This window comes from Papaver somniferum, chromosome 6, assembly GCF_003573695.1.
Source record: "Papaver somniferum cultivar HN1 chromosome 6, ASM357369v1, whole genome shotgun sequence".
NCBI classification, from domain to species: domain Eukaryota; kingdom Viridiplantae; phylum Streptophyta; class Magnoliopsida; order Ranunculales; family Papaveraceae; genus Papaver; species Papaver somniferum.
This window is the reverse complement of record NC_039363.1, coordinates 25,046,378-25,072,313: the sequence shown is the minus strand read 5'-3', so window position 1 is coordinate 25,072,313 and position 25,936 is coordinate 25,046,378. Positions and strand designations below refer to the sequence as shown.

General features: G+C 36.4%; 1 protein-coding gene across 12 annotated transcripts; it reads right to left on the bottom strand.

The window, feature by feature from the left end:
• Positions 1 to 706: 706 nt before the first annotated feature.
• Positions 707 to 25,664, bottom strand: LOC113287189. 12 transcript variants are annotated; one of them, XM_026535865.1, is made up of 18 exons: positions 8,206 to 8,676; positions 7,955 to 8,093; positions 7,793 to 7,853; positions 7,313 to 7,442; positions 6,831 to 6,953; positions 6,574 to 6,656; positions 5,495 to 6,459; positions 5,290 to 5,412; positions 5,088 to 5,174; positions 4,952 to 4,996; positions 3,488 to 3,646; positions 3,216 to 3,368; positions 3,059 to 3,106; positions 2,881 to 2,979; positions 2,641 to 2,793; positions 1,502 to 1,615; positions 1,296 to 1,368; positions 707 to 1,197 (listed from the first exon to the last, which is right to left on the bottom strand). In XM_026535865.1, exons 12-18 carry the CDS (start codon positions 3,303 to 3,305, stop codon positions 1,124 to 1,126), a joined length of 651 nt encoding a protein of 216 aa, XP_026391650.1. In that variant the 5' UTR covers positions 3,306 to 3,368; positions 3,488 to 3,646; positions 4,952 to 4,996; positions 5,088 to 5,174; positions 5,290 to 5,412; positions 5,495 to 6,459; positions 6,574 to 6,656; positions 6,831 to 6,953; positions 7,313 to 7,442; positions 7,793 to 7,853; positions 7,955 to 8,093; positions 8,206 to 8,676; the 3' UTR covers positions 707 to 1,123. The 12 variants fall into 12 exon arrangements, with proteins under 12 accessions (XP_026391650.1, XP_026391658.1, XP_026391654.1 ...); XM_026535873.1 differs by lacking the exon at positions 6,574 to 6,656 and adding an exon at positions 4,328 to 4,442; XM_026535869.1 differs by lacking the exon at positions 6,574 to 6,656 and having other exon boundaries at positions 3,488 to 3,554; positions 3,631 to 3,646.
• Positions 25,665 to 25,936: the final 272 nt, after the last annotated feature.

Here is a 25,936-nt window from a genome sequence, read left to right as displayed (position 1 = left end):
AGCTCTAGGGGTGTAAATTCGGGCAAGCCGGGCCGCCCGACCCAAAAACTAAGACAGGCCGGGCAGGCCAGACTTAATATTTGTGAGCCCGTAAACAAATTCAGGCCGGACAGGCCGGGTACAAGTAGATAATTTGCTACCCAAAGACCGCCCAAATCCCGCTTTTTATACGGGCAGGCCAGATCGGGCCGGACAGGCCACTATTTTGATTTTTTTGTTAAGTTTAAATTTTCAAATGAACGGTATTAAATACAATATCCTTTCCTTTCCAACATCACATATCGTAAGTAAAGTGATAGTATTATTTTATATTTAAATTACACTGACAAATTTTTAATTTTAGGCTATAATAAATAATTAATTAGAGTACAATAAACTTTCTAATAAGAAAATATATTACCATTAATGTTTTGAAAAGGTTAATTATAAGTAAAAACAATTATATATTTTATTTTTCTTGACACAAAATTGACAATTATAAAATTGTAACTTTTAAGTCTTTTTAAGAGGATATTAAATGATTAATAGCACATAGAAGCCTTTCAGGCCGGGTATCAGGCCGGGTATCATAATTAATCGCAAAGCCCGAGACCGCCCAATAAATTAATCCAGGTCAGGCCGGGTAGCCCGCAACGGGCCATAACAGGCTTTGGGCAATTTCAGGTACAGGCGGGCTTGGGCGGGTACGGGCAGGCTGAGTTTTTTCGGGTAATATTTACACCCCTACGTAGCTCTCCATGTATTGAAAAAATTTCAGGACCACCTCCCTTTTTAGCTCTATTGTCATACTGGCATACAAGACTCGTAAAGGCGTTTGCTGAATTATATTTCCTTATATTTTTCCTAAACAACTTCGAACTACTGTCATCCCCTTCGAACAATTTCCTAAGAGGTTCATGAGGCTCACGAAGATCCGGCAATCTAACTTGTCCATTACGGCAGCATCTCATGAAAACAGGATTTATCAAAGAAGAATCGCTCTTTCGCTCGTCGATCCAGTGAAAAGCCCCACAACACTTGCACTGAATATCCATCTTCCCAAGATAATGCAGGCCGAACTCATCCAACCTTGTGCGTCTTTTTGTAGTTTTTCTAACAGAGGCAGATAACACCGGAGTCCCATTCAGAAGTTCATTATCCTCTGATGCATAGTAGTCACTGTAATCGTCGGACGACGTATCCGGAGGCGGAATAGACCTATTCAAAATAATAGCCCCATCAAAAACAGTTACTGTATTCAATGTTTTAAAAGTTAATTCAAATTATGAAATTAATTTAATAATTAGTATAATTACATATCATCGTCGTTTTCATGAGAGTTCTTTTTGAATCCACGTGCATATTCACAACTTCATCTTCCATACCCACCTGCAATAAGAAATAAATCGTTTTAACCAATAACTACGATTAAAATTGCACATACAAAAATATAAACTAAGCTAATTCATGAAATCGCAACAACGTCTTAGATAACAAATCTTCAGCTATGTCGTTCATTTACCTGATCCCCACACGCAGCATCACTACCCATATACCGTACACGATATGACGGTTCATCACCCTCATATTGACCACCGAATGGATCCTCCACAACTTTTCTCATCCTAGTATGCTTCTTAAGCAGTTACAACAATAATTCACAACAATGAAAGCTATGTATATATATTGAAATAAAACAAAAATAATTCAGAATTTTTCGAGCATCTATTCAGTACTGTGATAGGACATAAAGGTGTAAGGGCGCAGATTCTTCTTGAGATAGGAGAGGGCATGGTGTTTGTGAAACTTATAAGCAGCATAAAAAAAGATTGTGTTGTGAGCATGTTTTAATATTATGTTGCAGGGCTTTGGAATAACAAAAACATCAAAATTATCAAGTTATCTTGCATGTATGTGCAAAGTAAGCTGAATCTAAACTGTGATCCAAGTTCTATGCAATTTCTACATATCCCAGTATAATTTTCCAGAATGTGGTTATCTGTCTTATGATTTTTGGGTTCAGGGTTCACTAAGTTCTATGTATGTATCCAAACAGGAGAAGCAATTTTCTTCAGTTTCTCTTTTCCTACTCGATTTCTAGCAAAGGCAATCAGTTAGACGAAATTCTTATATGCAAATTTACATATTTAATTATCAACCAACTTAAGCTATTTATACAAAAAAAAATCAAAAAAAAAAAAAAAAAATTGAAATGGAATACTTCCAGCAACGCCTATATAAACTTTTAACAAAGTTGCTAAGCTTAATTCCTTATTTTCTAAAACCAAGAAATCTGAGCATCATGTAATGGTTTGAAGGCTCATAAAAATCATGGATTTCATATAACAGTGACACAGATATATAGTTAGAAAAAAATCTAATCATATAAAAGTGAAATAACTAATTTGCAAAATATATCGATTCTGAGAAAATTATGTGAAAACTCATCATTTTACTATGTTTCGGTTTATTTCCACCAATAGAAACACCATATTGTTGTCCCGTCACAACTTGTTTCTTGATTTGTCCACGTCTCAAAAGTATATTATACTTTTCCTTCTCGGTCGGAGAAGCATACTGCAATTTTATTTTATTTTTCAAAAAGAATGATCAAACAGAAAAGGCGATGTAGAAAAAAGAAAGTAATTATTAAAAACTCACCTTTGTTTCTGGCTGCACACGCACGCTTGGCTTGGGAACCAAATTCAATTTTCGAACTGTGTCAGCATCGGCCATTCTCCTCATATCTGCTGCCTCCTTCTCTTTCTCTGCCAACTCCTTCTCTCTCCGTGCCTTTTGGGCTGCAGATCGTGTCTGAATGTTGAATTTGAAAAATACACAATGAATAACGTGTGTTCATAACACATTTTACATTTGAATCAACACATATAAGATTCTTACCGAGGATACTTGTTTAGTGCTTTTAACTTTCTGCACTTGTTCCTTTTTGGATGCTCGGTCGGCCTTTCTCTTTTCATTATATGTCTTATATTTCCTAGCCTAAATTTCAGAAAAATAAGTAAATTAAAAACCGAAACTAAATACCTAAGCCTGCACTAACAAAAATATTAATCCATACCTTTGATCCACCGAGTATATATTGTGTGCAAGGTTGTTCACTAAATACCTGGAAAACGAAAAAATATACTTGCGTAAGTGTATACGCATATACACAAAATCCTTGCACAATAAATAACCACATAAACTGGAACTACATTGACAATTTCATTGTTCACCTGATTTTGTCTCTGCCTCTCCTCCAGTACACGCTGTCTATATTCTTTATTGTCTAGTACATTATCATCGCTCTGCGTTTGCTGATGCATTAATTGTCCTCCACCCCGAGCCTCCCCTCCCAAATTAACTTCTCCCCCACATACAGCCAATCCCTGAAATATTAAAATATGATATAGCACAACCATTGCTCACAATGTAACCATTGACCATTGCTTTGGACAGAACTGTAAACATTCTCATAATATTTACAGTAAATAAATAGCGTACGAACCTGAGCATGTAATGAACTATTGATATGCTCACACTCCTGTTGTTATATTTCTTGCCCAGATCCTTTACTGCAAATATTTAATAATTCTTTACGATTTTTTTCACGTCGTTGTTCATTCTCGTTGAAATGACGCTGGCACTTACCCTCCACTCTCCGAAGCTGAAAAGACACACGTTAATTTTTAAAAATGTGTCAGATTATTGTATGTATAAGTTGTCTACTGAACTTACTATAGCAAGGAAGCATATTATTTCCTTACTAAACTTTTAATTAAAGGAAACAGAGTCTACCTTGTCATTACATAGACACATTCTATTCTGTGTTACACCGATACGCCTAAAAAAAAATTCAGCCGTATCGATACGTATTTACACGGATACGCGTACTAATACTCCCAATACTTCAAGATACAACTCAGTTAGAAACCTTTGACTAAATATTAGATCTCAATATCTTAATATTAGAAAATTAGGTATTTTACTAGATTCTATGAGAAGTTTTAACTATAGTGACAAAATATTAGTTCCAAATCTGTCCACTGATCTTGCTCTAGACTTTCTTCCTTTTTATCCTGACTTTTTCTCTCCAGTGAGGTTAATCATACATGCATGTATTTTGTTAAGTTTCTATCTTATATATATAATATATATATGTTAAACTACTGATATGCCGAATCGCCGTATTTTAGTTTTTCAAGTTGGTGTATCATAGTAGCGTATTGGTATCTTGTATCCGATACCGTATCCGTATCGTTGCAACACAGATTCTATTGGATTATCTAAACTATATAATTTGGCTGGTAAATATGTGTTAACAATAGGTGGTGCATAGTATACTAACCTGTATCTTACGAACATTACTTTTATGGACCACAAAGAGCGAGAAAAATGTACACGAACCAACAACCAATGGAAAATCAATAAGCATCTCATAGTGATTATGTTTATGTCATTCCCTATGTGCACCAAAAAAAAATAAAAAATCAGGTTTACATTTTCAACTTTTACCTTTCGCAGAGTAATTTTTTATTTATTTTATTGGTGTCTGCAATTTGAGATGCTAAAACTTGTTGGAAGTATCCTATTTAAATTCTTGCAACTGAACTTCTACATATCTGCAGTTGATTCCTAATCCTAATGCTTGCAAATTTTTACCTAATTCACCATAATTTCACAAAGTAATTATTAAAAATAACATATATTATGACCGAAAAACGAACTCCTGAGGATACATAATTTTTGTAGTTTGAAAAGTTTATTCCTGGAAAGTAACATAAACTACGTGTTTTTCTCTTTATAGAACATCTAGAATGTTATATTGCGTAGAAGCAGTCCTGATAGATTAGATTAACCCCAGATTCAAGCTCTCTGTCTGCCAGTAGCTTGTACGATACTCTGTTTTTCAACTACGATCTACTTGCACTGAATTGTAAGGTTAGATGCATGATAAATAATGAAACATCACCTTTTTCCTTTCATCTATGAACTGATTTCCAGGCATTACATTCAACTATACAAAAAAAAACAATGTATTATAAATCATCAAACACGTTAATGTATATAAAAAACAAAAATTTGACTATAATAATATTTCTTCTCACCTGCTGTCGTGCTAACTGTTCTTTTAAAACACGCTCATTGTATTCCTGTTGTTCTCTTTCCCGCCTAATATCCTCCTGCGCTCTAGCCTGCAATGAGTAAGTTTAAAAACAATTAACAGTAGTTTCATTACGAATCAAATCTCCATAGACTCCATTGAATATTAAAGTCAACCATTCTATTCTATCTATCTTTATAAACTACCTGTCGTGCAATTTCAAGTTGTTGTTCAAACTTCAACCTTGCTTCACGCTCCACCTGTTCCTGTTTTTCACTTTTACTCTGCCTGTTCTTCTCCCACCTTAACCTCGCAGCAACAGACCTAGCCTGCAATATGCATAAGATGTAAATTACTCAAATTTATTGTTATGGCAAACAATGTAAACAATCATACTTGAAAACAACGTACATTAATGGATTGTTGTCCATCGTCGCCAGCTTATGATGATGTTGTCTTTTGCCTCTTTGAAGAACTGATACACAAATCTATTCATTAAATGTACTGATCAATTAAAACATTCTAGAATCCAATTCTAGATAATCAAAATCTAACCTCATGGTGTTTCAAATAAAATCAATAATGTATGTAAACTTTTACTAATCCAGATACTCTGAATTGATATTCACATAGTTTTCATGAAGTTCCAAGATGTATATATAGAGGAATTATATGGGTAAACTGTTAGGATTAGGAAAGCCTATTAAGCTAGGAAATCTAGAGTTTAAACTGTTTTTGATTTCCTGATAAGGAAAGTGTTTAACCAAGCCATCTGTGGGAGTTGAACCCAGAACAAACATGGGTGAAACCCATGTGCTCTGCCGTTTGAGCTAAGACAGCAAACATCATATCACTTTCCTAATGTAAGCTGAAAACACACTTTAGCCTGTTTGCTCAAAAGATTGAATTAAACAGTGAGATAAACCCTACCTAAAGAATGAAAACACAAACCCAACTTGATGTAACCATGGAGAACTTTCAGTGGTCTGAACCAAAAAGCTTACCCCATTGCCAATGAAAAATGATTGAAACAGGTTCATGCCAGAAATTTAAACGCCAAACTGTAGGTTCCTGCTGACCCGAAAATCTAACTCTCAACATCTTAAACTTAGTGGAACTATCAAGTTTATCAATGATGTAAGTATTTAATAAGACAGACCTCACACAGCCGTCGTTTACCATCAGAGTACTTGCTGGCTATATCACTCAGGATTGCTTTATGGTTTAGTATAGACAAACTTTTAGTAAATAAATTACTGTAACTTGAAAATCGATAAGGTAACCGAGGATCATTTCAAAAGGAATTTTGACCAAGTAATAGCAGGCTAGGTTCACATAAGCTATGACACTTTGCCATCCAGCACCAACAGCAACCCCTGCAAGTGAGTTTCAAAGTATCGAATCAATAAAAATTGGGCGTTAAGTTAAGATTTCAATCCTAATTATCATAATTGGTAACCGTATTACATTAGTTTAGATCGAATTCAGACCTAAGAAACCCCTGCAGAGATAACAATTATAGGGTTTTAGCATGTTTCTTCTTTTTCTTCTGATTCAACTTTGCCCAAAATTTCTGATTCAATTCACAAAAACCCTAACTTAAGATTTAAATTTCAAAGAGAAGCTAAAATTGAACCCTATAGAATTCTCTATTCTTCAATTAAGAACAAACCCATCACTAATTACTCAGTTTATAATTCAATTCAAGAGTCAATTGACAAATCCTAATTTATGTATTATGATTTACCTTCGCATGAGTTTTAGTCAACCAAAACAATCAGCACAACCATCATCATCCCTTTCTTAAGCTTTATCCGTATCCCTCGATCTCAAAACTGCTCCCGATTCCTTCAAATTTCGCTTCAAAGACCTGGCGAAGAGATTACAGTTGAACCAAAAAAATGGCAGGGATTAAAAATGGCAGTGAGTAAACAATCCAAAGATGGACGAAATTTTCCAAGTTCAACTGATAATCCAAAAACAAATTCAGCTAACATTGTGAACATCGGTCTACACTTGAATGCAGATAATGATGCACATCACTCAAAAAGCTAAGATAGATCGGTTTCATGTGAACAGAGCAAATTCCAATGCCAACATAAACAAATTCCGGTCCCTAAAGGTAAAAAATAATTACATTTTATACATCTCAAGTTAATTACCACCCCAATGACATAATGTAAACAGAAGCGACAATATAATTTAGTACCGAGAAAGTCAAAAACTCACCATACAGAAATCATTGTTTGTACAATGCAGGCAACACAACCCCTACCCCAAGGTGACACCATGCGAATACCCAAACCCTTAGTCTACTGGACTTTGAGCCACGATTTGCAATACACATACATTGTCAAATCTGCACCCATCAAAAATATGTCAGTCTTCATTCTTTAGTCCTCATCTTTCATGATCAACTGAACATCAAAATAACCCATCAAGAAGAGCTTTCTCCTTAGATTTATGAATCAAGTGCACTTTTCATAGTCAAAATAAGAACATGGTCTGGCATCCATTAAGAAATTGTAACCATTACTTATGTAATGGATACTAAATTATAATGAGTAGGAAGCTCGGTATGAATATAGATAGCCTAAAAGTACTAAACCAAGACAGAACTACTGCCCATTAAAAATACATTCACTAAAAGCACTAAATCACTTACAGCTTGCGCAAGCTATTAATGCAGACAGAGTTTGTAGAACTTACATTTTCTTTAAGGAAGAGCAAAGATGCATCTCAGCTCCAATAATTCTAAGCAGAACCACAACTGCCAATTTCAATTCAGCATCAAAATTAAAGTTGTTAGAACACCAAAATTAAAGTGAATACCTACCCAACCTTCAGTTCCATATCCACTTCAAATTCTACCTCTAACTAAACAGACATTTTGTGTCTTTCAACTGGTGGTATTGTTTTTACGATTAGTTACTTCAAATTGATCTCCCTGCAACGAATTCGCATCCAAAGCAAGCCCCCCATATCTATTTCTTGCTCCGAATTGATTTTCCTACAAAGAATTCGATCCCAAAACAAACCCATTGTCATCATCAAGATCATTAGGATTGATAACAAAAATAAAAATTACAGATTTAGAAATTCTAGGGTTTCCACATGTTTACCTTGTTCTTCCTTTCCTCTGCATCGTCTTCGTGATTAAACTCTGCCCCCTAAATTTCTCCTCGTCTGAATACCCAATCTTTTATAATTCCGAAAAAAATATAATGCTTTTGTAAAAAAACCTAAAACCAAAATTTGATTTCCTCCGCAACGATTAAATAGAAATTATCCAGAAAACCCACGATCTAATTGATAGTAAATTGGAGAACCTACAAAATTGAAGACTTCGGATCGAAATTTGAGAGCTGGCTTTACCCTAGAAACCAAAATCTGATGAAACCCACTGTTTCTCACAGCACAAATCAAATCTGATGAAACACCCATTGTAATAAAAATTAAACAATTCAACCAAACAGGAAAGCAAGGATCCAGGGTTTGTGTGAAGAGGGGAAACAGAATCGATCAGTGAATCAATCAAAAAATCTTTTGAGAGCTGATGGGAGCGTGTAACATAAATCTTTTTTCATTTTCATATGAACAGAAAACCAACGAAGCAACAGAATTGGGATGCCTAGTTATTGACGGGAGGGTGCAACAGAATCAACGGCCCCGAATCACTCCCTAGGATCTGGACAGACCCGAATTACTCTCGCCCACAATATATCCTGGCCACATGATCTAATCTCAACGGCCACGAATTACTCCACCCGCCGTTTTTTTTCCAGGCCACAGGATCTCGAATCCAACGGTGGTCTTTATCCATGACATAACCACCATATTTCCTTAATGGAGAGACTAGGTATCACGCCGGAGGCCGGCGCTCAACCTCTTGTTGATTTTTGAAAAATTGTTATAACCTCTTATCGATTTTTCATGTTCCGTCGAGGTTTAACTTTTTTAGATTTTTGTTTATTGTTTGGTCGGTCGATCAGTATATTCCCATAGAATTTTAGTCTGTTTATAATAGTCGGGAGCATATTTAGTCAGTCGGGTCATAACAGAACGTGGCCTAATATTTATTTGGTTGTGTCATATTGTAGTGTGTTAGTTAGTCGGGTCACTGTAGCGTGTTTAATTAGTTGGATCATAGTAGCCGGAGGGGCCGGGTCATACGGCCCCGGCGGTCGAGAAAATTTAAAGGAAGATGTAGTCGACACGTTTAAATTAGTGTGTTAGTTGGTCCTGTCTATAATAGTCGGGAGAATATTTAGTTAGTCGGGTCATTGTAGCGTGTTTAATTAGTTGGATCATAGTAGCCGGAGGGGCCAGGTCCTACGACCCCGACGGTCGATAAAATTTAAAGGAAGATGTAGTCACCACGTTTAAATTAGTGTGTTAGTTGGTCCTGTCTATAATAATCACAAACATATTTAGTTAGTTGGGTCATAGTTGAACGGTCCCAATATTTTGTTGGTCGCGTCATATTATAGTGTGTTAGTTAGGTGGAGCACTTTAGTGTGTTTAATTAGTTAGTTCATAGTAGTCGGAGGGGCCTGGTCCTACGGTCCCGGCGGTCGAGAAAATTTAAAGTTAGATGTAGTGGTCACGTTTAAATTAGTGTGTTAGTTGGTCATGTCTATAATAATGGGAACATATTTGGTTAGTCGGGTCATAGTTGAACGGTCCCAATATTTTGTTGGTCGTGTCATATTATAGTGTGTTAGGTAGTCGGGTCATTGTAGCGTGTTTAATTAATTGGATCATAGTAGCCTGAGGGGCCGGGTCCTACGGCCCTGGCGGTCGAGAAAATTTAAGGCAGATGTAATGACCAGATTTAAATTAGTGTGTTAGTTGGTCCTGTCTTTAATAATCGGGAGCATATTTAGTTAGTCGGGTCATAGTAGAACGGTCACAATATTTATTGGTCGTGTCATATTATAGAGTGTTAGTTAGTCGCGGCACCGTAACGTGTTTAATTAGTTGGATCATAGTAGCCGGAGGGGCCCGGGTCCTACGCCCCCGACGATCGAGAAAATTTAAAGGCAAATGTAGTGCCCACATATAAAATTAGTGTGTTAGTTGGTCCTGTCTATGATAGTCGAGGGCATATTTAGTTAGCCGGATCATAGTTGAACGGTCCCAATATTTTGTTGGTCGTGTCATATTATAGTATGTTAGTTAGTCGGGTCAGTGTAGCGTGTTTAACTAGTTGGATCATAGTCGCTGGAGGGGCCGGATCCTACGATCCCGGCGGTCGAGAAACTTAAAGGCAGATGTAGTGGCCACATTTAAATTAGTGTGTTAGCTGGTCATGTCTATAATAATCGGGAGCATATTTAGTTAGTGGGGTCATAGTTGAACGGTCCCAATACTTTGTTGGTTGTGTCATATTATAGTGTGTTAGTTTGTCGGGTCACTGTAGCGTATTTAATTAGTTGGATCATAGTCGCCGGAGGTGCCGGGTCCTACGGCCCCGGCGGTCGAGAAAATTTAAAGGAAAATGTAGTGCCACATTCAAATTAATGTGCTAGTTGGTCCTATCTATAATAGTCAGGAGCATATTTAGCTAGTCGTGTCATTGCAGAACGTTCCCAATATTTAGTTGGTCGTGTCATAATATAGTGTGTTAGATAGTCGGGTCACTGTAGCGTGTTTAATTAGTTGGATCATAGTAGTCGGAGGGGCCGGGTCCTACGACCCCGACGGTCGAGAAAATTTAAGGAAGATATAGTGCTCATATTTAAATTATCGTGTTAGTTGGTCCTATCCATAATAGTCAGGAGGATATTTAGTTAGTCGGGTCACAGTAAAACTGTCCCAGTATCTATCTGGTCGTGTCATATTATAGTGTGATAGTTAGTCGTGTCACTGTAGCGTGTTTAATTAGTTGGATCATAGTAGCCGGAGGGGCCGAGTCCTACGGCCCATCGGTCGAGAAAATTTAAGGCAGATAGAGTGCATGCTTTAAATTAGGGTGTCAGTTGGTCCTGTCTATAATAGTCAGGAGCATATTTAGTTAGTCGGGTCATTACAGAACGGTCCCAATATTTAGTTGGTCATATCATAATTTAGTGTGTCAGTTTGTCGGGTCACTGAAGCGTATCTAATTAGTTGGATCATAATCGCCGGAGGGGGCCAGGTCCTACGGCCTAAGACCCGGCGGTGGAGAAAATTTAAAGGAAGATGTAGTGCCCACATTTAAATTAGTGTGTTAGTTGGTTCCAGTCATAATAGTCGGGAGCATATTTAGTTAGTCAGGTCATAATAGAACGATCCTAATTTTTAGTTGGTCATGTCATATTATACCATGCTAGCATAACTAAATAATAGTACAAATATTAGGGTGTCAGTTGGTCGTGTCTATAATAGTCGGGAGCATATTTAGTTAGTCGGATCATAGCAGAATGGTCCCAATATTTAGTTGGTTGTGTCATATTATAGTGTGGTGGTTAGTCGGGACACTGTAGCGTGTTTAATTAGTTGGATCATAATAGCCGGAGGGGGCTGGATCCTACGGCCCCGACAGTCGAGAGATTTAGAGGTAGATATAGTTCCCACATTTAAGTTAGTGCATTAGTTGATCCTTTCTATAATAGTCGAGAGCATATTTAGTTATTTGGGTCACGGTAGCGTGTTTAATTAGTTGGATCAGAATAGCCGGATCATATTTGGTCAACCGGTCAATATATATGCATAAAATTTAATCATTTGGTATTGAATGAGGCGATTAATTTGACCCGACCCGTAAAACATCAAGACCGCAGGTACCGATTAAATTTTATAAAAGATTGTATTGTTCATTGAATTTTATACACCAAAAAGTTTGTACCAACTCTATATTGTTCCATGAGACTGTATACAATTAATTAAACTGTTGCGCATCGTACATTCCATGAGCCATAAACTAGGGCTGTCAATGGGTACCCATTACCCGGACCCGGAACCGGACCCGCTATATTTGGGTCCGGTTCCGGGTCCTAAAGTTGGACCCATTAGCTACTTAGGACCCGAATTACCCGATTCCGGTTCCGGGTCCTAAAGCGGGTAATTACCCGATTGGACCCGAATTTAAACGGGTCCAAACGGGTAATACCCGTTGGGTACCCGCGGGTATCGGGTACCCATTTATTCATTCTTTTATTCATGTTTTTAGCAAAATTACAAGTATTTTTGCTAGTTTTAGCTTTGATATTTTACTCATTTAAATTTTTTCTCTTACATTTAACCTTTATTTAGTACATTAATAAGAAATAATAATAAACTTTTATAAAAATTACTTAAATTCAAGCCAAAAAGAGAAATATATTAAGTTTTTGAGGTTTTTTTAATAGTTTTATTAAGACCCAATGGGTACCCGGAACCGACGGGTATCCGGGTATTTAAACGGGTCCGGTTCTGGGTCCACAAATTTAGGAACCGGACCCGGAACCGTTAGGAACCGGACCCGACCACTATAAGTAGGGTCCGGGTCCGGGTCTAGTGATACCCGGGAGGATCCGGACCCGTTGACACCCCTACCATAAACCTAGTAGAATATTATAAATAAAAAAAGTGTATACGGAAAGTATCATCAATGTTATTAAAAAGGACCCCAATACTTAGGATTCACAACTGCCTGGCAGAATCAAGTCTTTCTGTCGTATCAAGTTTCAGCCATTAAAAAAAACGCCAATTTCAATAATTTACTTCAAAACGTAAACACCATGTCCAAACAGGTGAGCATCCATCAAGAGCACGACGAAATGGTAAAAGGCATTTGGAGAACGGCCAACAGATGAACGGTCATCCGGAGAATGGGGAATAAATGAGCGAGTATAAGCTGAACAGAAAACGGATGAGCATCCAGCTGGGGATCGATGAACGTTTGAACTACCAGCAGGGGAACGGGCACAACAAACAGGTGAGCGACGAATTGGCGAACAAACACTGGTGATCGAGCAGTATATCACTCATGGTCAGGGCTCCAATCCTTATTGCCCGATGGTCCCTTATCTGTCATAAACTTGACTGTTTTCCACTCCATTATCCGGACTCGGTCTACTTCTTCGATGCACTGGACTTCTACTTCTAGATCAAATATATTCCCTTCCTCTTCTAAGAATATCATCCCTACCACCTTGCTAGCTTTCATACTGAGGTCACATTCAACAGAGACACCCTGCCAACATCTTACTATAATAAACCACAAATGAACAAATCAACTATCCAGTAGCGAGATATATAGAACCAACTCACCTAAGAATTATAACATGCGATACCTTACCATAGGGCTCAAAATGCTTTTCAATGTCACAGGCTCAATTGAAACAAACGAAAAAGTCCCACAATCCAATCCTACGAAGCAGACCCAAGAAATTTAGCTGAGATAAACATACACATTACAAAGAAAACACACAATTTCATACTTTAAACCAATGAAGAAAACAAATGATCCTTCTCAAGTATTAAGTTCAGCAGAGAATAGCTTCCTAGATGGGAAGTACATGTTCCACCGTTAAACAAAGGATTTCCCAAAGCAATACTTTAAAATAATGAAAAACATGATTAGATGTTAATCAGAACGAAGAACAGAGCTTAACAGTTCTAAATAAATATAGTATAAAATTAGAAGATAGCCAATTAGCACTTCTGAATCACAAATTTACAATCCGAAAAGACATGAACTTGAAATCCAAAACCTTAAAGTAACGAAGGACGGAAATTATAATCACCATAAACATAGACCTCAAGCCCACGATTTTCAGTTATGAATTCTGACACTCCTTCCAGTTAGGCCTCTTTGTAACTTGCACATTTGTCAAGCTTCTCTGAATCAACATGAATGAGGGAATTAGATGACATACATGGTATTCTGAATCAACAATATATTTCCAATCTGATTGTTGAGTTCGTGGCATTCTAAGAATGTGAAACCTGCTTATTATTAAAAAAAAAAAAAAAAAAAAAAAAAAATGGAAAAGGAAAAGCTTTTTGGGAAAGAGAAAAGCAAACACAATATCCCGGATAATTCGATGCTCAGACACCATAGTAGCCGAAGTATCTTTCTATATCCTATATTTAGAATTGTTACCTTCTTCTTCTCTGTGTGATTCTCTTATGTCATCGGTTAGCATGCAACAGATTTAGATATTGAAATTTCCTCTTCTCTATCAATAAACTTCCCACACCTATTATTATCCTTGACTAAGGCATTGATACTATCCTGAGTTCTTACTATGTAAATTTACTTTAAATGTTTTTAGCAGCATTGGTCTGACTGTCAATTATGTTTAGAATGAACAGGTTCATTTCAGTGGAGCTTTGGGGATATCACCGCGAACAGATTTAAGTTTATTGCAAAAGGTTCTGCTATTATGAGTTTTAATACATTAAACTTGCGGTGGAAATCATTTGCCTTTAGATAATTTCGTCTGAGATAGCACACACTAAGACTCGGGTCGTTCAGGTGTCAATTGTCTACATGTAGTGGCACAAAGGAAAAGAAAAGCATAAAGAGAGAGATCTACTGATTTAGGAGATTGAGTTACCGTGTCATATAGAATCATACTGATGATGTTTTTTTATCACTCCCACGTCAGTCCCGTTAAAGATATTCCCAACACAACTACTGTAGCAGAGTTCGTCTTTTAAAAATTCACATGGATTGCAGCTCCCCTAAGATCTGATTGCGGTCGATAAGTTCTCATATCCTGTAACCCCAAAAAAACACTTTTCCTTGCCTTCAAAGCTCAAATAACTACCTAAAGGCTAAAACCCCAGCGAGAAACCAAACCAAGATAAAAACCCATACTTCATGAACTACCAAACAGTGAATTTGCCATAATAAGAAAACAGTAGTAAAGTAGAAAATAGTAGTAACCTTACCGTGGTTCTAAGCTGAGATTAGATTCATTATGTACATTCTGCAATCAGAACAACCAAACATCAGATAAAGAAAAAATATCAAGACGAAATCAAACTCGAATGAGAGTGAAGAGGAAAATTCAACAGAAAACGGAAAGAAAGAGGCCAAAACAATGAAATCTGCAATCAAAATCAAATCAACAAACCAAATAATGAATAAGAAATGATTGAAACAGGTGCAGACCACAATCTGCAACTCCAGTCCCAACTGGAACCTACTTATCAATATAATGTGCATAAGTCCAAATTCCAAAAACATAATCATAGTTTGGAGTCCTTACATTTTTTTCAATGAAGAGCAAAGCTGCAGCTCAGGACCAACAATCCTCAGCAGAACCACAACTGCCTATTTCAAATCACCATTCCTGAATTTAACATAAGCAAGCAGAACCCATCACTCAATGATACCTATATGTTATAATCCACCAGAATCAAGACATCAACTGCAGCTGTAATTATTCACCCAACAACATCTCCACCAAAAAGCTTGAACTGAAAATTCTAGGCATTCATCTAAATCAACAAAACCCAGAAACCAGTCCTTGCTTCAGTTCACCAACTCATCAAAACCCAATTCTTATATTTCAACACAAACCATGAATATCAACTCCAATCTATTCTCGATTGAAACCATGAACTATGAGCATCAGTTGCAAGCTCATCACATGTAGATGTGAGTTATATTGTGCACCCATTCAATCATATCGATATCAGTAGCATAATGTCCTGAAAAACTTAAAGTTTGATAGCTTGTCACGACTGCCACATAAAAAACATGATTGTACCTTACTTGAAGTTGAAGATAGCCGAGCAACATCATAATATTAGTTTTCCTAGATTGATTTGGTTAGCGTTAATACATCTAACATGATATGTTTTTCGATGCAAACAAACACAGTTGTATGAAAGCTAACCAAGTTCAGCTAGGAGCAGCAGTTTGCGTCAACACCAGTCAGCAAAAAAATGGAATTTCACTTTTGGTCCAATAAATGGATCGTGTCTTTTATCCTACATATTGATTTTTCTATATCCAGAGACACACACGGTTTCCAATTAGAATATTCACGCACCTCATGTTATACACCATCCATAGCATTGATCTCGCCGTGCACCTGAATTTGAAAGAAAAATATCTTTAAAAATAAATAAGTACTTTGAAGTAATAATCTAAATAAAAATAACAAAAAAAAGCATTACTATTGCGCAACTACATGTGTGAACACTCCGCAGCAAAATTCTGGTGTGGTTATAAGCACCCAAGACTATAAAATTGCATGTCTTTCCTTTAGTTAGAAAAGATTGCTCTGGACATGTTTCAACAACTCTATGTCGTATCTACGCGTTTAAACAAAGATAATTATTTAATCCATACAATAAACCTGTTACTATTCCACAATTCTCAAACCACAATAATTGTTTGATACACAAACAGGGATTTCCAATCCTGAAAAAGTTGCACAGAATGACTAACGTACCAGCTCTCTTTCTGCACAGATTTTTTGGTGGCGTCCATTGCAAGTCAGATTAAAACATCCCTTGCTCTCAACCAACCCAACGTTTATTTCCTTTCACATGGACGTCTTTCCTTGTTGTTATGTAAAAAACATCGAACATATTACAATATGTACATCATTAAGTTCTTAAAGCATGTGAGACGATATGAATTACTCTGTTATGCGGGTCTCTTAACATATTGGTCGCATCAAATACTGATCTCTCGCGTCCTGTGTGATTCAAGGAGATCAATGATTAGGATGGAAACATTCTTAGAGTAAAACACAATGAAGATACCTCACCTTGCACCAATTATAGCAGTGAGATCATCTCCCGTTCAAATAATAGTGGCAGTAAAATCAAACTCCGTCAGCAAACAAAGTCATCAATGAACTCCGTTATGAGTTTTCTCTATCAGCCACCAGTTACCGTCATCAATACCTCACACCAAAGTCAAGCAGCAAACAATTATTCTTCACTGAACTCTCGGCATAAAACAGCCCCACAGACTCATTTAATCCATTCGACCACAGAATCGTCAATAGCCATCACAGGCACATTCTCCATCATACCAATTGAATTGAATTTAAGCACAGCTCTTACCTATATCCAGTGCTTCATTGAATTGAATTTAATCAAAACTAATAAGATTTAAGGCAACTGGAGGAGGCATTGACATTGGTACACTTGAAAGTGTTTTTCCGGCAGCAGCATTCTTTTCTATCTGCAAGATGACAATTAGGACAATAATACTCTTTGAAATGCCAGAAAACAAAGATAACCACAAAAAAATTATGCATACCTCAGCTAACCCTTCTTCTATGTATGTTCGGAATGCACTGCTCGCATTCTGAAGTTGGGAAATTATATCAAAACCTGGCATGGTCTCAAAAAGTGAGAATTAAGCTACAAAATTCCAATGATCAAAAAGATAAAAAAAAAGCTTAAGCCGACAGCCTGCCAGTGATGACCCAGTGTAACTCCTGTAGTGTACGATGGGGTATAGTTGAGTAATTCGGTATAATCCTACAAACCAGTAGTGCATGTCTGCTTGTCTCCAATATTCTTAAATATTGCGGCAAGTTCATATCAATTAACGTCAAATAACAAAAATTATCAGTAACATAGAAGAAAGTTATATCAAAAACAAATTAATCACGAAGAAGATATAGAATTAACAAAACCTTAAGCTGTGCATCAAAAGAATTTGTAGCAGGTGACAGACTATTGTTCATAGAATTACCCACAGAATTTTGGCCAACAGAACTGACGTTTTGTTAACATCCTGTCTACAGCAAGAGTCTGGTAGAGTAACAATACTTTGAGGTAAACACCCTAGTTCAAGTATAGCTCTTATAGTAAACAATAATAGAATTGTCGATTAAGGTCAATCTAAGCAAGAACGATGGGTTGGGGTTCCATGTCGATTGCAACCATAGAAAGATGACTTTTAAATTTTTGATATTAATCTTATATATTTTTTCTATCGCTACAATTAACCACAGATGATTAAACCTTACTTTGGTTGTGCAACCGAGGTTTGACCAGTGGTGTCGGGGCCGAAACACCAGATCTTCCTTGCAAGATGATCTTTCTAGGACAGTCTCACGGAATGAAACAGCAGGGTCAGACTTCACAATTCGCGCACCTCCCATGAAATCGTCCTCATGCAAGTTCTGCAAACAGATTTCAAGATGGAGTTCTCCAGCACCTGCAACAATGTGCTCGCCCGAGTCCTCAACTGTACAAACCACCATAAGATCAGAGTTTGACAGACGCTTAAGCCCTTCCACCAGCTTGGGAAGGTCATAGGCAACCTTATACTGCACAGCAACATGGACGAAGGGAGAGATGGAAACTTCATCGCTCTGATAGGATAATCATCACCTTCCTTTTCGTTTGTGAAGGTTGCATTCTTGGTGATAAATTACACTACAACTCATACCAACCAAAAACCTGTAAACACCAACTAACAAACCCATAATCAAAATAAAAAATCAACCCAAAAAATAAATAACGAATAAACTAAAAGCAAAGAACCAAAGAATATAATTTTTGGGTTTATATATGTATACCTTTTTCAGTTCTTCTTTTATTCCTCTTCATCATCATCTTCTTTCTGATTCTACTTAGCGTCCTACAAATTAAATCCCCTGATAAAATATCAATAAACTGTAGTCAGGGATCAACGAAGCCCAAGATTACAAATCTCAGAGATTTACATGATATATATATTGCATTAGGATGGTTTTAGCAATTACCTGCTTTTCATCTTATTCATTGGCCGCTCTTAGAGGTTCTGGTACACATCAGCTAATGGATTGTAGGTTTGCATACAGTCAATGATAAATACCTGGCAAGCTGTATGAATTTAGCTCCGGATTAAGCTAAATCACTTAAAAAAGAAACTGTAGCAAAACTTGACAGAAGTAATGAGACTTCATATACATTTTTTTCGGCCTGTTTATACTTCTCTTTCAGTCAGTATAATCGACCCAGCTGAATGACCTAATTCTCTACCCTAGTGACCCCTTAACACTTGCTTCAAGCTACTCAAGAATGCGCAAACATCAAAGAGATCGAATTTCTTATTAGAATTTCTTTTTAATTTTTGGTTTTATATAGGATTATGCTGTTAGAGAAGAAGGTGAGGAGAAACCGAACAACAACAAATCAAAAACAAAAGAGCCTAGGGTTAGAATTCTTAACCAATTTTAATAATAATAATATTTCAAAAAAAACCTCCATTAAAGTTGAGTTCAGAAAAAAAAACCTCCATTAAAGTTGACTACAATAATATTTCTTCTCACCTGCTTTAGAACACGCTCATTGTATTCCTGCTGTTCTCTTTCCCGCCTAATATTCTCCTGTGCTCTAGCCTGCAATGAGTAAGTTTAAAAACAATTAACAGTAGTTTCATTACGAATCAAATCTCCATTGAATATTAAAGCCAACCATTCTATTCTATCTATCTTTATAAACTACCTGTCGTGCAATTTCAAGTTGTTGTTCAAACTTCAACCTTGCTTCACGCTCCACATGTTCCTGTTTTTTCACTTTTACTCTGTCTGTTCTTCTCCCACCTTAACCTCGCAGCAACAGACCTAGCCTGCAACATGCATAAGATTAAATTACTCAAATTTATCGTTATGGCAAACAATGTAAACAATCATATTTCAAAACAACATACATTAATGGATTGTTGTCCATCGTCGCCAGCTTGTGATGATGTTGTCTTTTTCCTATTCAGCTAGGAAATCTAGAGTTTAAACTTTTTTTGATTTCCTGATAAGGAAAGTCTTTAACCAAGCCATCTGTGGGAGTTGAACCCACAACAAACATGGGTGAAACCCATGTGCTCTGCCGTTTGAGCTAAGACAGCAAATATCATATCACTTTCCTAATGTAAGCTGAAAACACACTTTAGCCTGTTTGCTCAAAAGTTGAATTAAACAGTGAGATAAACCCAACCTAAAGAATGAAAACATAAACCCAACTTGATGTAACCATGGAGAACTTACAGTGGTCGGAACCAAAAAGCTTACCCCATTGCCAATGAAAAATGATTGAAACAGGTTCATGCCAGAAATCTAAACGCCCAGTTCCAATAATTCCGAAAACATGATCAGAGTTTGTAGAACTTACATTTTCTTTAAGGAAGAGCAAAGATGCGTCTCAGCTCCAATAATTCTAAGCAGAACCACAACTGCCAATTTCAATTCAGCATCACTGAATCACTCCATCACACCAAACACCAATAATTCTAACTCATCACTCCATGACATCAACTCATTAAAACCCAATTTTTATATAAACTCCACCAATTTATTGTCGATCGAAATCCTAAATAAAACCATAACAACAAACACCAATCGCATGACACTAACATTTACTTCTAAATCTTCTAAGCAACAGCTTCCTGCAACAAATTCAAGTAAAACCCCTCCCAAATCTCAAATTTCTTCCTTAATCTTCTACTGATTAACGGCACTTCAACTGAATTGAATCCAACCCAAAAATCCCGAATTACAGCAGATTTTTATATAAACTCCATCAATTTAACAATTTTTATGGCACTTTTCCTTAAATTTCGTCACTATCATCTCAAATCGAACCCATTTAAACCCAACATTAACCCATTATACTGATTATAATGGCACTTCAACTGATTTTAAAATCCCCAATTTCAGCACAGCTCCAGAAACCCCCAATTACTGTTTCTCAGTGTATGAGATATGAAATATATTAGAAAAAAAAAAAAAAAAAATCTGACGGTCACGAATTACTCTCCAAATCCAGCGGTGGTCTGCTCTACGAATTAAAACAAACTATCGAATGACATACCTGTCAACGCACTCTTAAGAAGGTTCTTGTATCCATTATTCCCCTTTAAAAAATCTGCATTTTAAAAAAATGAGCATGTTAAGCGAGTATCAAAAAACGCCTCAAAAACTCCTGCAACAAATATTAAAGCATGAATGGTTGTCCCTGTATATTTTTGGTTCTACCGGCAAGACCGCCCTAAATTTTTCGCAAACTTAGCTTTACAAAAATAACTTGAAATTTGAACTCTGAACTTTCAATTTATCCATTTTAGATGAACTTGAAAGATGAAATCTTTAATGAAACACAATTATCAAATCACTTAATTTGAAACAATTTGGTATTTTGAAAATCCTTATAAATTCACACTGGCAGTTGACTGTATATCACTTAGACTCTTACTGTTGAAATTAGTTCCTTTAGATGTAGTTTTTGAAGTTCAATGATTCAATGATCACCACCAAAGGCAACAAGACTTGGCCGACGATTTACCTGAATAAAGAATATTAGTGAATTAATTCCACATCAAATTGGGCTTCTTCTGGACCTTCTACATTCGGCATGAAAGGAGATTCTGTTATGTAGTGATTGCTAACATATATCGTTGCCTTCTTGTCAAGCGCCATTGTTCAAATACCCTGATGCACAAATCATGACCTTTAGGTACCTACAATAAGCATAATGCACAAATACAATCAAATTGGTTTGGATTAGTTAGGTTTGTAATTTTGTTCTTCTGTGTCCAAATATTCAATTCTGTCAGCTCCAACTCAGATTCAAATCCCATTAAAGATTCACACACAGCATCAACATCTACTTACATGTATCTGCTCAGCCATCACCAACAGTTGCAATCCCAAATTCAGTCCATGCAAGTCTCAGAGCACACACACCAGAATCCATTGCCCCATTGCTGTAGCTTCTCTGGTGGCAATACCAACAACATCTTTGCAACTACCCATTGCAACTACCCATTGGATAAGTAATTCTGAAATCGAAATTCAATTGAAATTGATAGACTCATATCATCATCCAAGAACTCTCAAACCCCCATCTCCAATTAACCCATTCTCATTCTTGCCGATTTAGACTCATTCTCAGCTGCTCTTCCCAAAACCAAACCCTAGATTACCGCAAAACCAAACCCTAGATTACAATAGAAATCCTGAGATTAAACCCTAATAAAATCATCAAAATCTTGAGTTACAGTCTCAAGATCGAAAGCAAAGAGGATAGGAAAAAATCAAATTCATACCTGGTTAAGAGTTATCGTTTGTGTACCTGTTGAGATCGAAAGAGAACAGGGCTGAATTCAATTTACCTGTTGATTCGAAAGAGAACCCTAGATTCTGAATTCAATTTACCTGTTGCAAATACCCATTGCAACTACCCATTGTATAAGTAATTCTGAAATCGAAATTCAATTGAAATTGATAGGGAATAAAATAGAGAAATATTTGAACCTGGAATATTTTTTCAGTTCTTTTTCTTTTCTTTTTTTTATTCGCCTGATGGAAATCCTAAGATCACGAACCCACGATGAGAAATAGAATCCACGGACCCGAATCACTCTAACCAAGGCCCAGAACAACTCCCGATAGAAAAAATACAAAATCTGACGGTCACGAATTACTCTCCAAATCCAACGGTTTCCATCGAAAGCATTTAAAGTTTTAGCCTACCGAATTATGTGTCATTTGTGGGAATCGAACCTACAACTGCATGGTTGAGAACCATGTGCTCTGTTATTTGAGCTAAGACAACAAATATCATTTCCTAACAAGTGGGAGACTAGGAGTTAATATAGTGACAATTAATTGCAATTGATTTATAAGAATAAAAGGAAATATAATAGAGAATTTACCTTTAGCTTACTTGTAAAAGTGAAAACAGTCATCTTCCGTAACAAAGTCATGAGCAGCTTTCCACCTTTGGCAAAGTTGAGAGTAGAGCTCCTGAAAGTCATGAGCGAATGTTAACAATATGGACCCAGTCTTTTCCAAAAAGTAAGTAGCAGCAAAAAGAAAAGAAAAGAAAAGAAGCAAAATATGGATTCATTTATATTATGTTCCTTTTCTAAACCTGTCAAAATATGGAAATGTAGAACTCCTCCAAGGCATTTCTCGACAAATAATTAATGAAATGACATAATTACCAATTGATCAAAAGTTGAAATGAAAAAAGTGAAAGAAGCTTGATATGGAACGACTTAAATCTGACGATTTAATTATCTTAATGACATCACAAAATACTCAGTGGGATTCCAAGCTATAAGTTTGTGAGATGTGGATGCCAGCTAAGAATTCTCAATGTCTCTTTAAAAAGAGAGAAAGATGGTGGGCTACGACGTCGCCGCAACGCTGTCAATTTTAAACTACATACTTTCTACTGGTTCATTGCCGAGAAAATAAAGATTGTCTTCATCTCCTCGTCCTTGGATGACAATCATCATTATTTGCATAGACGACGCCATGACAATTTAATGACTGGAAAATACTAATGGCAATTGAAGATATGAAAGCATGTGCTACAATTACCAGGATTCTAGGCAATGATAACTTCTCATAAGCTCTACAATTAGTTGGACGATTCTTTGGTTAACTATCCACATTTCAATTACCAGGATTCTAGGCAATGATAACTTCTCATAAGCTCTACAATTAGTTGGACAATTCTTTGGTTAACTACCCACATTTTTGACCTTGCTGACCATCTCTAGCAATCAAATGGTGCAACTCAGAAAATTTATCAAAAATAAAGACCCATTATAAAAATCAATGTAAAACCAAAATCCTATTTAAGAAATCATTTGATAATCTAAACCTAAATTGAAAAACGAAAAAACAATGTTAAAGAGAGCAGAGTTAAACCAACTTAAATCATTTGGTTATGTTTGCTGACCTCATCATCCTCTCATTTGCTCAAGTAGCTCAAGTAGTAGAGTAGTACTTTGCATTCATGGCTTGAAGTTAAACCACTTTCTTCCTCGGCAATTTTCATAATCAACCTAATTAACCAAAAAAAAAAAACTCAATGCCTGGAACATAACCAAGAACACAGTTTAAAGCCGGTAAATTTGATAACGCAGTTAACCCGAACATCATATGCATTTAAACAAACTGGACCTTCACATAAGAAGAATCATCAAGAAAGTAATTGAACCTGCATGGAGAAGCTGAATGTGATGCTCTACGACAGGATGAAAACCAAAGCAAGCTGCAACAGAGCTACACCTAACAAAAAAAAACAATATATTAGACAGTTCAATGAATAAATGCAACAAAGCTAAGCCTGGGTTCAAATGAGGGAAGGAGCAGATAACATATTTACGGATTCATAGGCATCAGCCATTAGCATAGTAATACACAGATTTGCACTATCCTTTTCAGTTTCTTTCAAGCAATTTGACCTTCAAAAACCATGTTAAGAATATTGAATATAGATTTTTGGTGCCCGAGAGTTATTGGACATTCTTAGACTGTAATTATACTCTTTGCAGGTCATTATCTACAAAGAAAATTATCGTTCCATCTTTTGTACATCTGCAATCAAGATTGATATGCATTTTAAATGTACTCCTATACTGCAGTGTGTATCACAGATCCAGTACTGACATTAGAAGCATGTAAGGTTTCCACCTTCTCAATGATTCATAGGCATAAAGGGATAGCAAACATAGAACTCACCTTTAGCTTAGTTATAACCCATAAGCAGTCATCTTCATAAACAAAGTCATGAGCAGCCTTTCCCTTTTGACAAAGAAGAGTGCAGGTCTCCTGAAAGTTTATTAACCCACATTAAGGGACCTGTAGCCAAGCAAATGTCAACTGTAAGGTCCTTTGACTTAACCAAATAAGTCGTAACATCTTAGCAAAACTAAAGGAAATAATAATTATATGTTCACAATACTGTCAAGCAAAACAAAAGAAAATAATAGAATTATATACGAAGTCTCAGAATCTCAGTAGACACCTGCATTCTAAAACATACCTGCTAGAAGAATATGCATTTACTATCATCTTCAGAGCACATAGTAAAATAAAACTCGTTCTCACCTTCTTCCATTGAGCTACCTAAGTAGTTACTTCTCGGAACTTTTTTCATTATATATCACTAATTACTCAGTTTATAATTCAATTCAAGAGTCAATTGACAAATCCTAATTTATGTATTCTGATTTACCTTCCCATGAGTTTTAGTCAACCAAAACAATCAGCACAACCATCATCATCCCTTTCTTAAGCTTTACCCGTATCCCTCGATCTCAAAACTGCTCCCGATTCCTTCAAATTTCGCTTCAAAGACCTGGCGAAGAGATTACAGTTGAACCAAAAAAATCAGTGTTTTCTACTTATATGCATTTCGCAGTAACAAATCAATTGATAGTTAATAACGAATCAATTGTGTGTCACTTCCTTCCCGGGCATCAATCAATCAAAAACGTCAACCAATATTTCTATATACATCTTCTTCATCACCAACAAAGATAATTCAGGATCCTAATTAAGAATTTATCATATCCATAATGAAATCAGGGATTAAAATTTCTACAAAATAAATTAGGGTTCTTTTTGAAACTAACCTCAAAAAGGAAAATCCGTGAAATCATCAGGGATTCTTCAACGACCTATTTGATGATGTTGAAAACAAAATCAGGATTTCCATTCAATTTATTAAATTAAAAAAACCCAAATTCAATGAATAATTAAGCAACTGTGAGATAGAGATCAAAATAAGGTTAACGATCTTGGAATTACAGCAGCAGTATCATCCCTAACCAATAGCTTTGCTTCAATGGCAGAAATTCCTCAGAGAAAGTTCATTAACACCCAACAATAGGACCGGAATTTGAAGAGAGAACCTAGAAGAGGGTTTGGTTTCAGAAGAGAATGCAGAAGAATGAAAGAGGTGGCGAACACAGAAGAATTACCTGTGAGATTATAATCGAATCAAAAAATCAGCGATCTCTCCCATGAAACCACGCGAATAAAGAAGAAGAAGGAGTAGTTGCGTACAGGGTTTATGAGAAAGAAAGAGAATAAGGAGAGGGATCGACGCGAATAAAGAAACCCAGTTATATGAGGCAACCCAATGAACGCACGGAAACAGAATCGGACGGCTCCGAATTACCCT